This window comes from Asterias amurensis, chromosome 1, assembly GCF_032118995.1.
Source record: "Asterias amurensis chromosome 1, ASM3211899v1".
In the NCBI taxonomy this organism is placed as follows: domain Eukaryota; kingdom Metazoa; phylum Echinodermata; class Asteroidea; order Forcipulatida; family Asteriidae; genus Asterias; species Asterias amurensis.
Window position 1 is genome coordinate 29,715,853 of NC_092648.1, and position 12,607 is coordinate 29,728,459.

Genomic DNA, 12,607 nt, shown 5'->3' on the forward strand with positions numbered 1-12,607 from the left:
TGTCCAAGATGAGAGTACATGAAGCAGCTGAAGTAGTGAGTCATTCAGTGGCTGCAGGCATGTACACTTATACAGCATTTGACAAACTACCTGCAGAAGCCGCATACACAGCTGAATTCATTGAGATGATCAACAACTTGTTTGATGCGCTTAACAGTAGACGACTCAAAGATCCACAAAAATTGAAAAGGCCTTTGTCTGACAACTCGGAACACGGATCATTCTTTGAGTTATGCCTGCCGATACTCAAGAACTTGAAGGTAGTTGGAGGCCAGAATCATGAGTTCATTAACGGATGGTGTCTGGCTATTGCATGTGTTTCTCAGCTATGGCAGTACTTGAAAGAAACAACCAATGTCCAATGTCTGATGACATCTCATCTCAACCAAGAGGTTGTAGAAAATATGTTTTCTACCCTTCGAGGAAAAGCCGGCTTCAGAGATAACCCATCAGCTAAGGAATTCCGTTACACCTTCAGGATGGTAATGGTAGATGCGCTAATCAAGCCAGTTTCTGGTTTCAACTGCTCAACGGACGAATATATCCAGACACTGTGCTCTCTAGGAACAAGCAACAAGAGAAGCCAAAACCAATCCCAACGTGTCAAGACTACACGCAAAGCCAGCGCAGTCAACAATATTCCAGTCGACCTTCCTGAACAGAACACCCTTGCACACATTGCTGAGTATCTGTGTCGCAAAGTTTTCACCGGACACGAAGAACTTGGCCCGTGCCAGACCTGCAGAGAAGCCCTGCTGAAAGGCAATGCAGAACTAGACAACCCTGCGCTACTATTCATCAATTACAAAGCCTTCGACACATTCACATCGGCATCTGACTTTGGATCGTTGATGGTCCCCTCAGAGCGCTTCCTAGCTTTCTGCGCTGAGTGTGAGAAGGTGTTTTGTACTGAATTTGAGGGCGTTAGGATGACAAGAATCAACATCTCAAACCTTCTTAATCATGTGATGCGGGAGCTAGATCTGTACAAGGAGTTGCCAGTCTGCAGTGAGAGAATAAAAGCCAAGATCGTAGCTATATTTGTGAATGTTCGAATGCATTATGCACTGAAGCTTAGGAACAAGGAATTTCAGGACATCCCTGTGAAGAGAAAACGTAGGAAATTTCAGACAGCTGGACTTAAATAAAGTTGATAAGATGTGCACCGAGATCCAAGACCAGTCAAAGTGACTTTGAACTTGAGTGGAGAGCAGTATGGGCGCCCTGAAAGTAGATCAGAAATTGGAAATATATTTTTTTAAATAAATTATTTTACCAGTACTTCTGCAAATTTTCACGAATCTTTTCATATATGTTTGTGAGATCATTGCAAATATTTGTAATGTTGCATGATTTGTTAAAATTTGCACTAGGCTATTTCTTTTGCAAGACGTTGGAGGGTTTCTGATTACTGTTTTGAGTTGCAGTTATTTCATTTACATGACCATACATGAGGGTATACTTGTAATCGAGCACTCTTTGTAATCGTTGGTTTCAGACTTAGACCCAAACTTCTATGCAAGTAGTTGACAAGATTCATCAAGTCGTCCTACTATGGCCAAGTTTTAAAAGTTTAGATCTATAATACTTTCCAGTTTTGAAAACAATTCCGATACAAACCCTGATAAAGAGAGCACTTGCACCTGCTTGCGGCTCCTCCAACATACTCCACTGTATAGGAAAATGAACACAGCCAACCTCTTAAAGGCACTGGACACCTTTGGTGTATCCACACATATCAGAAATTAACAAATATGTGACAATTTTGACTAAATTGGTCATCGAGGTTGCAAGAAAATAGTGAGAGAAAAAACACCCTTGTTGCACAAAATTTGTGTGCTTTTCAGTTGCCTAAAAAAGGCCGAATGTCTGAAGTCTTAATATTCCAGGAGAAAATACCTTTTCTAAACTTACAATTATTTTTAGTAAATACCAAAAGTGTAAAGTGCCTTTAAAGGCAGTGGACACTATTGGTATTTGTCAAAGACCAATCTCCTCACTTGGTGTATCTCAACATATGCATAAAATAACAAACCTGTGAAAATTTGAGCACAATTGGTCGTCGAAGTTGCGAGATATTAATGGAAGAAAAAACACCCTTGCCACACCAGGTGGTGTGGTTTCAGATGCTTGATTTTGGGACCTCAAATTCTAAATCTGAGGTCTCGAAATCAAATCAATGGAAAATTACTCCACTTCAGAGGGAGCCATTTCTCACAATGTTTTATACTATCAACAGCTCCCCATTACTCATTACCAAGTAAGGTTTTATGCTAATAATTATTTTGAGTAATTACCAATAGTGTCCACTGCCTTTACATATCAACACAGTCCTCAAGGCTGTAGCATGTACATATTATGGAAATCTGTTCTGTATATACATGTATAACATTTAAAAAGATAAAAGTCGGAAGTTTGTCTATAAGCAGAGCAGTAGAGATACTGTATTTACTCATTTTGGTTTAACCCATGCTGTATACACAAATATGTGTGTTGGTGCGATTGGAACTTATGACCTTTGTGGATTCGAATCCCACAGAGTAATATTCCTGTGATTTTTTTGACAGAACTCGATAAAGTACTTACATGTAGTATACAGTGCTTACACACACATTATGTGGGTTTTACCAATATGAATATTTATTATCCCGATGAAAATTTCAACATCTATGTCACGGGTGCGATGCGATGTATTAAATCAGGTGACATTATGAGTTACACTATAGGGAACGCAGCGGCCGATACATCAACCACAGAGGGCACTAGCCATGCAATACAGAGCAAATGATTATGTAACATATAAATAAACGTGGGAGAGGGAGGGGGGTTTGCAACGCACCCGTGAAATCTATTAGATAATGTTTTTGTTTAAAAGTTTAGAGTTTGAGAATTAAAAGCAACACTTCAGTTTTTGACGTTAAACCAATTTTTTTTCTGTCTCACTTTTGTTCTCTTTATTTCAAAAATTTAGAATATCTTACAACTATACAGCAGTTTATATGGAAATACAAGAAAACCCTTGGGTAAGGTGTTGGGACACCTGTTGTGCATATTAAACCAATTAAGTTTGGTTTCACAACGAATCACTTTATCTTTAGCAGTTCAAGCAAAAATAGCCTTTTTGAACCTGAAGATGGGTCTATTCCTCCAAATTCATTTCTTATTGACCCCTTGCACGCGCGTCACACGCGGCAACTGATGCCATGTTGGTGGGCAGTAAGGTTTACGTGTATTAACACCGCTTCGCCTAAAATGTGCACTTCACTGCATAACGCACAGCATACTCAATGCACAGAGTTACATCCAAAAACGCACAGTGAAATCCCCACCAGTATGGCACATTCAAGATTATTCTGATGACGACTTCAGGTGAAATGGGTCAATACATGTATTTGATTCTGATTGATTCCCTTGTGCCAAACAATCCATTCTATGGATCAGGCAAACAATCTAAACAGAGAACAACCTCAGATGTGGAACATTTATAGCTTACAATACAAGGGATTTTCATGAAGTTGGGAATTCCTAGAAAAACAAAAATGCACCAATCCCAACCCAGGAGGGCGCCCTTCATCCAGTTGGTGAAGGGAAAACAAAACTTGAAAGCAGACTAGAGTAGTAAGAATATCGTTCCTGATAGTGGTGTTGATTGCATGGTTGCCCACAGATTGCACCACACATAATCTTAACAATGCTACACATCAAATGTTTCCAGGACTAGAGAGAATTTGACAGTATACCGACATGCAGCCTGGCTGAGGGGCCATCCCACGGTTAGCGATAACTCCTAGCAGAAACAATGAAAGTACAAGGTTATAAATGAATCTGATAATTCAAATATACATGTAGCTTCGCATACCTACATGTAGGCCTATTCCTGTAACACAAAATAGTGGGTCCTAGGAGACACACTGTTGGGAGTGATGAAGCACTACATGTATGTTATCTATCTAAATATATGTGCATCACTATTTGATCCCTTTATGAGGAAGGGTCATAAATTGTTTTTTGACAACGTGTTGCTGATTTATAGGTAAAATTATAATGGGTTGGGATTTATAGATATAAATGGACAGTTTATGGGCAAAATTTTAAAGAAATCTAAATATTAAAAATCAAATGTGAAAGTTTTAAGTTAAATTTAGTTTCTACTTGCTGAGAAAACACCCAAAAAACTGTCAAAGTATTTGCACAAGAAAGTCACACCCATTCACTGCGCGTACCAACCACATCACTGGCCGCAGTTTCAGTGAATGGACACCAACCCTTCGAAATCCTGAGAAACAATTTGAGCATGATTAACTTCTCAAATGATTTTTCTGTGCCAAACTATCTAATCCAACCCTTTTCATGGGAGTCCCTTCTCAAAAATATTTATACCATCAACAGCTGTGCAGTGCTTCTCAACAAGCATATTTTTAAGGTCATTCATTTTTGGAGAATTTACCAATCTATGACCCTAACTTCAGGCATAACATTTGGTCCTTTGAAAAAAAGTAGGAATATTTTATCAAAGTGAACAGGCTGACCTCCATTTACACAAGGTGAAAAAATTCTATGTTTAAAGGCAGTGGACACTGTTGGTAATTACTCAAAATAATTATCAGCATAAAACCTTACTTGGTAACGAGTAATGGGGAGAGGTTGATATAGTATAAAACATTGTGAGAAACGGCTCCCTCTGAAGTAATGTAGTTTTCGAGAAAGAAGTAATTTTCAACGAATTTGATTTCGAGACCTTCAATTTCGAGATTTTGAGGTCGCACAATCAAGCATCTGAAAGCACACAACTTCGTGTAACAAGGGTGTTTTTCTTTCATTATTATCTCGCAACTTTGACGACCGATTGAGCTCAAATTTCACAGGTTTGTTATTTTATGCATATATGTTGAGACACACCAACTGTGAAGACTAGTCTTTGACAATTACCAATAGTGACCACTGTCTTTAAAGACTTACCAGACCAGACTTACAATTTTTTTCTGATTTATCTTAGGGCAACAAAAAGTGGAAAACAAACATAAGTAGGAAAAATCCCATGCCTGTAACTTGAATGAACTCTTCCTCTTCCTTTCAATCACTACCCTATTCTGATTTCGCTCCTTCCTCTTTCATTTCCACATCTTCGTTGTCCTCGACAGTTTTCTCGTTTTCTGCCTTTTCTCCCACTTCTTCTTCTGAAGTGTCTTCTGCGGTGCCCGGAGGTTTCAGTGAATCCTGTCTCTTAGCAACATGCTGTACTTTGGGTACTGGCTTGGCCGGGCTCGGTGTGTGGGACACGGGAGGCTTGGCAAGCTGTGCCTGCAACTGTCTTTGGTGCTGGAAAAAATACATGAAGGATTGTAACATTAATAAAACAAACAAAACATTGAAAATTGGGAAGGCAAATTTCACTGGGTCAACATTTTGTGGAGTTTTGTTTGAAGAAGAAACGGTGGCTTTAAAAAGAGCCTGAAGTGAGAATCAACCTTTTGGACAATAGCCCCACCCAAGCCTCGCTGGACCCCAATAAGCCATTTTGAGATAATATGGAATGTATGGTGTGACTCGCATTTTTAGGTTTGGGTATATTTGTCTGTGTACACCCAAACCAAACATTGCACTCCTATAGTCTCAACTGTTTCTCGAAAAGGCTAAAGCCCCCGGCCCCTGGTCATGATATGTCCATTCTTATTGCATGGTTCTACACAGCATGCACTGATGGGGTTGGGGGGGGGGGGGGGGGTGGGGGAGGGGGGTAAGTGGCAGGGGTAAGCATGACTATTGTCAAAGTGTCCCAGCCATTTTGGCATGGATTGTACACTGCTATTTCTGATTGATTCCTTACAGATGTAAAGCATAATGAGAAGTCTGACACTCTCACAATAATGACTGGGTAAAGCTAAATTGAGACTGAGAATGTCTCTGAGGGAAGGGTACACGTTTGGTAATTGTCAAAGACCAGTCTTCTCACTTGGTGTATCCCATCATAAGCATAAAATAACAAGCCTGTGAAAATTTGGGCTCATTTGGTCATCAAAGTTGCGAGAAAATGAAAGAAAAAACACTGTTGTTGGACAAATAACACATTTTCCCCGTGCCCCAGTTGATGTTGGACATGTGGCATGATGAACCTGCCCTGTACCTGCCCCCCCCCCCCAACCCAACCAACCCAAACCTCGTATTTTATCTTTATTGTGGATTTTCCAGGAAGGGAAGGTAGACCGCCGTTTTAAGCACACTACAGCAAAACAAACAGTGAGGTATCCGGCTTTTTGTATGTAAATTGTAAAGCACTCCGATCTTTGTGGGGCACATTGTGGGGTGCTATACACATGCTTATATTATTATTATTGTATCGTTATTCCTAAGCCGCAAACAACAAAAGATCTTTTCAGGTCATTAGGCAACGACTGCCCTCGAGTCATTAAAATTCTGGGTTTTTCTTTAGGAACTTTAGGCCGTGTCTAAATTAGCCACTACAACAACGACTACGGCTGGGTCAGGATATTATTATCTATGATTAAAGATAATTGCAGTTAAAGGAACACGTTGCCTTGGATCGGTCGAGTTGGTCTTTGAAAAGCGTTTGTAACCGTTTTTTATAAAATGCATATGGGTAGAAAGATGTTGTAAAAGTAGAATACAATGATCCACACAAACATGCCTCGAAATTGCGTGATTTTCCTTTTACCTTGTCGACTAACACGTCGGCCATTTATGGGGGTCAAAATTTTGACTCCCATAAATGGCCGACCATGTTAGTTCGCACAGTAGAAGGAAAACCACGCAATTTCGAGGCAAACTTGTGTGGATCATTGTATTCTACTTTTAAAACATCTTTCCAACCATATGCATTTTATAAAAAACGGTTACAAACGCTTTTGTTTTGACCAACTCGTCCAATCCAAGGCAACGTGTTCCTTTAATTCAGAGTTTATATTTACATGTATAAAGTTTGGATTTTGTTTCAATGGTTGACTTGTTATTGATTTGAGAATGTTAACAGTTAAATGATTAGTTTGTGTATTTTTTAGTTTGTTTAAAAATTGATTTAATGTAGAGAGTTTCTGTGGAGTGATTTTCGATCCACTCAAACTGTTTTATTAATTCTTTACAGAATTAAGTGGTGATCAATAAATGATCTCTTATACATTAGAGCGGGTGTGAGAATGTACTGTGTCTTCATCCTACTGTATGTAAAAATATTTATATCAAATTCAAAGTCTTATATAGCACACGTATTTAACAAACAAGGTACTCGAGGCGCTGCATATAAACTTTCAGAAAGATAGGTTATTGAAGTGATGTACACATGTACATGTTTGTTTAGAGCCATAATTCCAACGAGGAAATAAAAAAGATCCCGGAACTAAGCTTCCTTTAAAAAAATCCTGAACTTATACAAATTTGAGATTTTTCAGATGTGAGGTCGCTTATTTTCTATTTCTATTTTTGAACATCCTGGATTCCTGGACTCATTTTTCTGAACATTAATCTTTCCAAAGTTCCCCGTTTATGATTGTTGACAGGAAATGTAAAACCAATGACATCACCATCACAAGTCTACTGAATGCCAATCTGAACACCACTGAACCAGCAAACACAAATAACCACAAATAACCATTTTGTGCTGGCTTTGGGCTCAATTTTCTACCAAACAAATTCTGTACAGTTTATTGTTCAACAGTGTTTCTAAAGAAACACCTGGATGCAAACTGAGTCAATTCACCGACTTGGATGTGATGGTTGAACTTCATTAGTGAACTTCTAGTTGGTGTTTTGTGTGCAAATGCATTGAAGTGGAAAAGGGGGAAAATCGGTGCTATATATTTACTGCTATTAAGTATTTGGTTTGAACCGTGGGGCATACACTGTATGCTGTACTGTGTATAGGTACGTGTGTATACAGTATGAGCCCCAATTGTGGGAAGTAGGAGGACTGTTGCTGCCAGTTTAATGTGACACAATCAGTGATTACTATTGGTGTGTATAGCAATGAGCCCCAACGTTTGAGAACATTATACCACTGACAGCCACCATGTCACAGAGGATGGTTCTACGTTATGGTGTTGTTTTGCTGCTTTTCAGCATTTTAACAACATCACTGTCGGAGGATTCCTGTAATGGTCAGACTGGTCCAGCAGGGTTGACTATATGTCACCATGATACAGACACTGGAAAACTCGGTTGGTTCTCATGCGTTTCCAATTCCTACATCCAGCTGAGGACAAAAGGCGTGGAGCAGTGTACAATGGGCTACGACTACTGTCTGTACGGGTGTACCAGTGAAGGAGTGCAGACAGATTTCTGTGAGTGCAGTGCACCAACTGAATATATGCCAGTCGATTCCGTAATACCCGCGTGGTGTTTTGATCCCGATGGTAGAAACTGCATCTGGTACAGAGAGTGTTTGGATCAGAAACATCCATGTGAGGATGCGGACAACGGATACGCTTTGTCGTACGGGGAACATTTTTGCTCCCTCTACACATCAAACGTTGAGAACTCAAAATTCAGCCAAAATGCGGTGGAGTGGATCGATGCTGTACGGCGCTGCCTCCAGGTCGCACTGGTTCCGTTAATCCGACCGTGGCAGACAGTGACTTGTGGAGACATCAAGAGGGTTGCGTTTGACTCTCACGCTGGGTGTTACACATCACCCGCACAAGGTGCACCTTCCATTTGCTCACTTGGAGCCCGGGACTGGCTAGCCATCTTCTGGACGATCAAGGGGAGCTTCGTCTCAGCAACGGCAGAAACTCTCAAAGAAATGGTCCAAGTGGCAGGCAAATGTACTTGGGACTATGGTTCGGAAATGCTCTCATCTGCTTCACTTAAAATCCGAATCATCTTTGACTGGTTTGGTGGAAATGGCGATGAAATCGCAAAGGAAGTCAGTGATAAAATTGCACTTCTACATGGTTGGGATGACCGAACTCTTGTTTGGTTTGCATATGTTTCTCCAGGCACTGATACCACTGATGGAATTGATATAATTATCATGATCGCTGATAAACTCACCCTTGAACTTACGAGTGCTCCCGATGCCCCCATTGTCAACCTCACTATGACAACCCAACACCTTGTCAACAGTGTTAGAGAAGGAGAGTTAACAGAGCTTGAGCTCAACATGGGTAATGTTACAATATCTTCATCAATATCCATGTGTGTTAACCCTAGCTGCACAGATGATGGAAACTCATCTCAAGGGCTCCGTATGAACCCCCTTAACTACTTCTTGTCTGCGGTGACAACACTTGCAGTCATGTTGAGCCGTGGTACACTGGTCTGATTCATTGAATTGTTATCTACTTGAGGGTTAAGGCCAAGTCACACTGCAGCGATTTATAACGAAAACGATAACGATCACGACGCAAAGAGAACACATTATATTGGTTAAAATGCTCAACGCAGAATACGCCCACGCTCATTCAACATATCGAGGGCGTGCATTGTTAACATTTTCGTTGTCGCTTTCGTTATCAAGGCCTACATGTATGTGACTGGGCTTTAGTCTCGGTGAGTTTGTAAAACCCTAAGGCCTACGTACGTACGTCATGACTATTCCATCGATAGAGGGCTGTATATGGAAGCCACGAACCCATTAGCAAGTTGTTTCGAGTGTGATGTGGTGGTGAAGTTTTTTGCGCGGCACAGAGTTGGGGATCCTGATAGTTGAGTGATAATGAACAACTATGTCTTGCACCAAGACTACTTGAGGGTTTACGATTGGTGTCAATGAAAAACATAGGGCTCACTTAAATGTATTAAGCAGGATTGGTAAAAATAAAAAACAACATCGCATGCATAATTTTAGTCTGAAAGTTACTTATTATGAAGTTAATACTATAACCAATTTTTCTGTGAAATATTTCCCTCGCAAATGAAGTCATATATAAGACAAACTATAACAGCTGACCAAGTTTTAAAGACAGTGGACACTATTGGTAATTGTCAAAGACCAGTCCTCCCACTTTGTATATCTAAACATATGCATAAAATAACAAACCTGTGAAAATTTGAGCTCAATCGGTCGTCGAAGTTGTGAGATAATAATGAAATAAAAAACACCCTTGTCACACCAAGTTGCGTGCTTTCAGATGCTTGATTTTGAGACCTCAAATTCTAAACTTGAGGTCTCTAAATCAAATTCGTGGAAAATTACTTCTTTCTCGAAAACTACTCCACTTCAGAGGGAGCCGTTTCTCACAATGTTTTATATTATCAACCTCTTCCCATAACTCGTTACAAAGTAAGGTTTTATGCTAATAATTATTGTGAGTAATTACCAATAGTGTCCACTGTCTTTAAAGATGCCCTTCAAATCAAAAATTTATAAAATTGGTGCAATGTCTTGAAATTATAAGATTGAACGTGTTCTTCCGTTGGGCTGTGTACAAAACGAGCCTGCAGGATGTCCGGGCTCTTTTGTGAACATGTTATGTCACAGGCTACATTGTCTATAGATCAGAGTATTTGAGGTTATACTAGGTTGATTCTACATACAACGCTATATATAGACACTATAGACACCCAGTTGACTCTGTGACACCGCATACCTTAGACAGTTGAACCCAAAACTCGACCTTGCTAGGTAAATAATTACCCTAGAGAATATAAACAAAAACCAACCCTGTGGTGGAGCAGATGAAAGTGGGCTGATACTGTAACCATGGAGTCTAAGGTTTGATTCAGTGGCCACCTAGAAAAGTCTAGTTGTTACTCGGTCTTCTAATACTAAAAACAATGTTTTTGTTAGTTTACTTAAAACTAGTTATCTATTTACTGCATGCACGTCTGTATATTCGTCTTTCTGTGATATGGAAATAAATGTTGTTTTGAATTGAAATGAATTGAATGTGATCTAAATTGGTTTAAATTAATGAACAACTCTTGAATGTTACATGGCGCAAACCTGGCCATGCAGTGTTTCAAATCGTACCTAATAAATGGTTTGTTTCTTGAAGAGAGTTTTGTTTGTATAATTTGTGCTAAGTTAATCTCCTGACTCATTTTAACAGAGTCTAAGGACATGATTTAAACATACATGTACACCCCCTTAAAAAAATAAGTGTTAGACTATAAGTTGGAAAAGGAGCAAATGTGTGATGTAAGATTATTGTAATCCTTCTAAAAATTGTATAACTCTTTTTAAGTCACATTTAAAGACACTGGACACTATTGGTAATTGTCAAAGACTAGCCTTCACAGTTGGTGTATCTCAACATGCATAAAATAACAAACCTGTGAAAATTTGAGCTCAATCGGTGGTCGTCGAAGTTGCAAGATAATAATGAAAGAAAAAACACCCTTGTCACACGAAGTTGTGTGCTTTCAGGAAGCATGCTTAATTTCAAGACCTCAAATTCTAAATCTGAGGTATCAAAATCAAATTCGTGGAAAAATACTTCTTTCTCGAAAACTACATTACTTCAGAGGGAGCCATTTCTCACAATGTTTTATATATCAACCTCTCCCCATTACTCATTACTCAGAAAGGTTTTATAACAATAATTATTTTGAGTATTTACCAATAGTTTCCACTGCCTTTAATGTGCACAAAACATGTTCAGTCTAAATACATGAAGTGTTTATGCTCTAATCTTAGGCCTTTTTTAAACTCCCTTTTATTAATCACCTTTTGTGTGTTTTAATAGTATAGATGTTAATTTTTACTGCTTGTGTATTTCAATTAACCCTGTGAGGCTGCTACTTGTTGTATAAACTCAGATGTTTATAATTAATCAATAATTCATAAGTGTCTTGTCTATTGGGAGTATAGTGCTAATAGTTACATGTGCTGTAACCGTTTTTTCTAGTCAACGGTTGGACTTTAAGAGGAATGTTTGCAGTTGACCTTGAATAGGTTTGCTGTCTAGATCCAATACTGCCATTTGTCTTCATTTATGCTGGTAATAATCATAAAACTCAGCAGAATCATTTGTCTTTCATTCATTCATAAATTCTCACTCACATGTCCTATGATTTTTTGTTACTAAATATTGGCTAGATTTCCAAATGCTTGACTCCTTGGTTTGAGTTATTATTGTTGCAATATAATCAAGTATGGTTTCTGTTTTAGACTGCTATACGATGTATGAATTGTGTTGCCAAGAACATATTATCTGCTTTTAAGTTGAAGGAAAACCAGGTTTATTTTGATATTTTGTTCAATGCTTTCCTACTCCTTCTTTGCTATATTGGAATTTTTATATTTTGTTATTGTAGTAACCCTTCCACAGTGTATGGGGGTTGTTATGTGTTGGGAATAAAATTAGTTCAATAAAATACAATAATTTACTGTTTTCTTGTGGTACATGACTTTTGATTCGTTGATATTCTGATTGAGCCTAGAACTACATTCCATAATCCAGAAAGCTTTGTCCTCACATCAACTTCTGTGTTGGTGTATCAAAAGTTGTCTTTTAAACATTATATGTTGAGTGCCTTCTGGCAGCAAAAGCCAAATCATTTTGGGGGATTTTAGTCCAGTTCCCATTTATCAATTCCATGAAGCCACTAAAGCACAACAATTAGCAAAGCACAAACAAAATTATGTATAGACGATGTGACCTATGCTTACATTCAAACCACCCTCTGCTGACAAAACACTGTACACGTCATG

General features: G+C 38.9%; 2 protein-coding genes across 2 annotated transcripts in view; one reads left to right on the top strand and one right to left on the bottom strand.

The window, feature by feature from the left end:
- Nucleotides 1–2,924: 2,924 nt before the first annotated feature.
- Nucleotides 2,925–12,607, bottom strand: part of LOC139936145 (RNA helicase aquarius-like) — a 44,364-nt gene continuing 34,681 nt past the window's right edge. Inside the window, exon 39 of the mRNA XM_071930889.1 lies at nucleotides 2,925–5,319. Coding sequence (XP_071786990.1) covers nucleotides 5,086–5,319 — 234 coding nt within the window. The 3' untranslated portion in view covers nucleotides 2,925–5,085. The remainder of the gene's footprint in view (nucleotides 5,320–12,607) is intronic.
- On the top strand, nucleotides 7,705–12,482 carry LOC139936096 (uncharacterized). The gene has a single exon (XM_071930818.1). The coding sequence runs from the start codon at nucleotides 8,021–8,023 to the stop codon at nucleotides 9,272–9,274; it is 1,254 nt and encodes a 417-aa protein (XP_071786919.1). The 5' UTR covers nucleotides 7,705–8,020; the 3' UTR covers nucleotides 9,275–12,482.

What these genes read in the sequence shown, in the direction of transcription:
- LOC139936096 (XM_071930818.1), top strand. Translation starts at nt 8,021, where the DNA reads ATGTCACAGAGGATGGTTCTACGTTATGGTGTTGTTTTGCTGCTTTTC.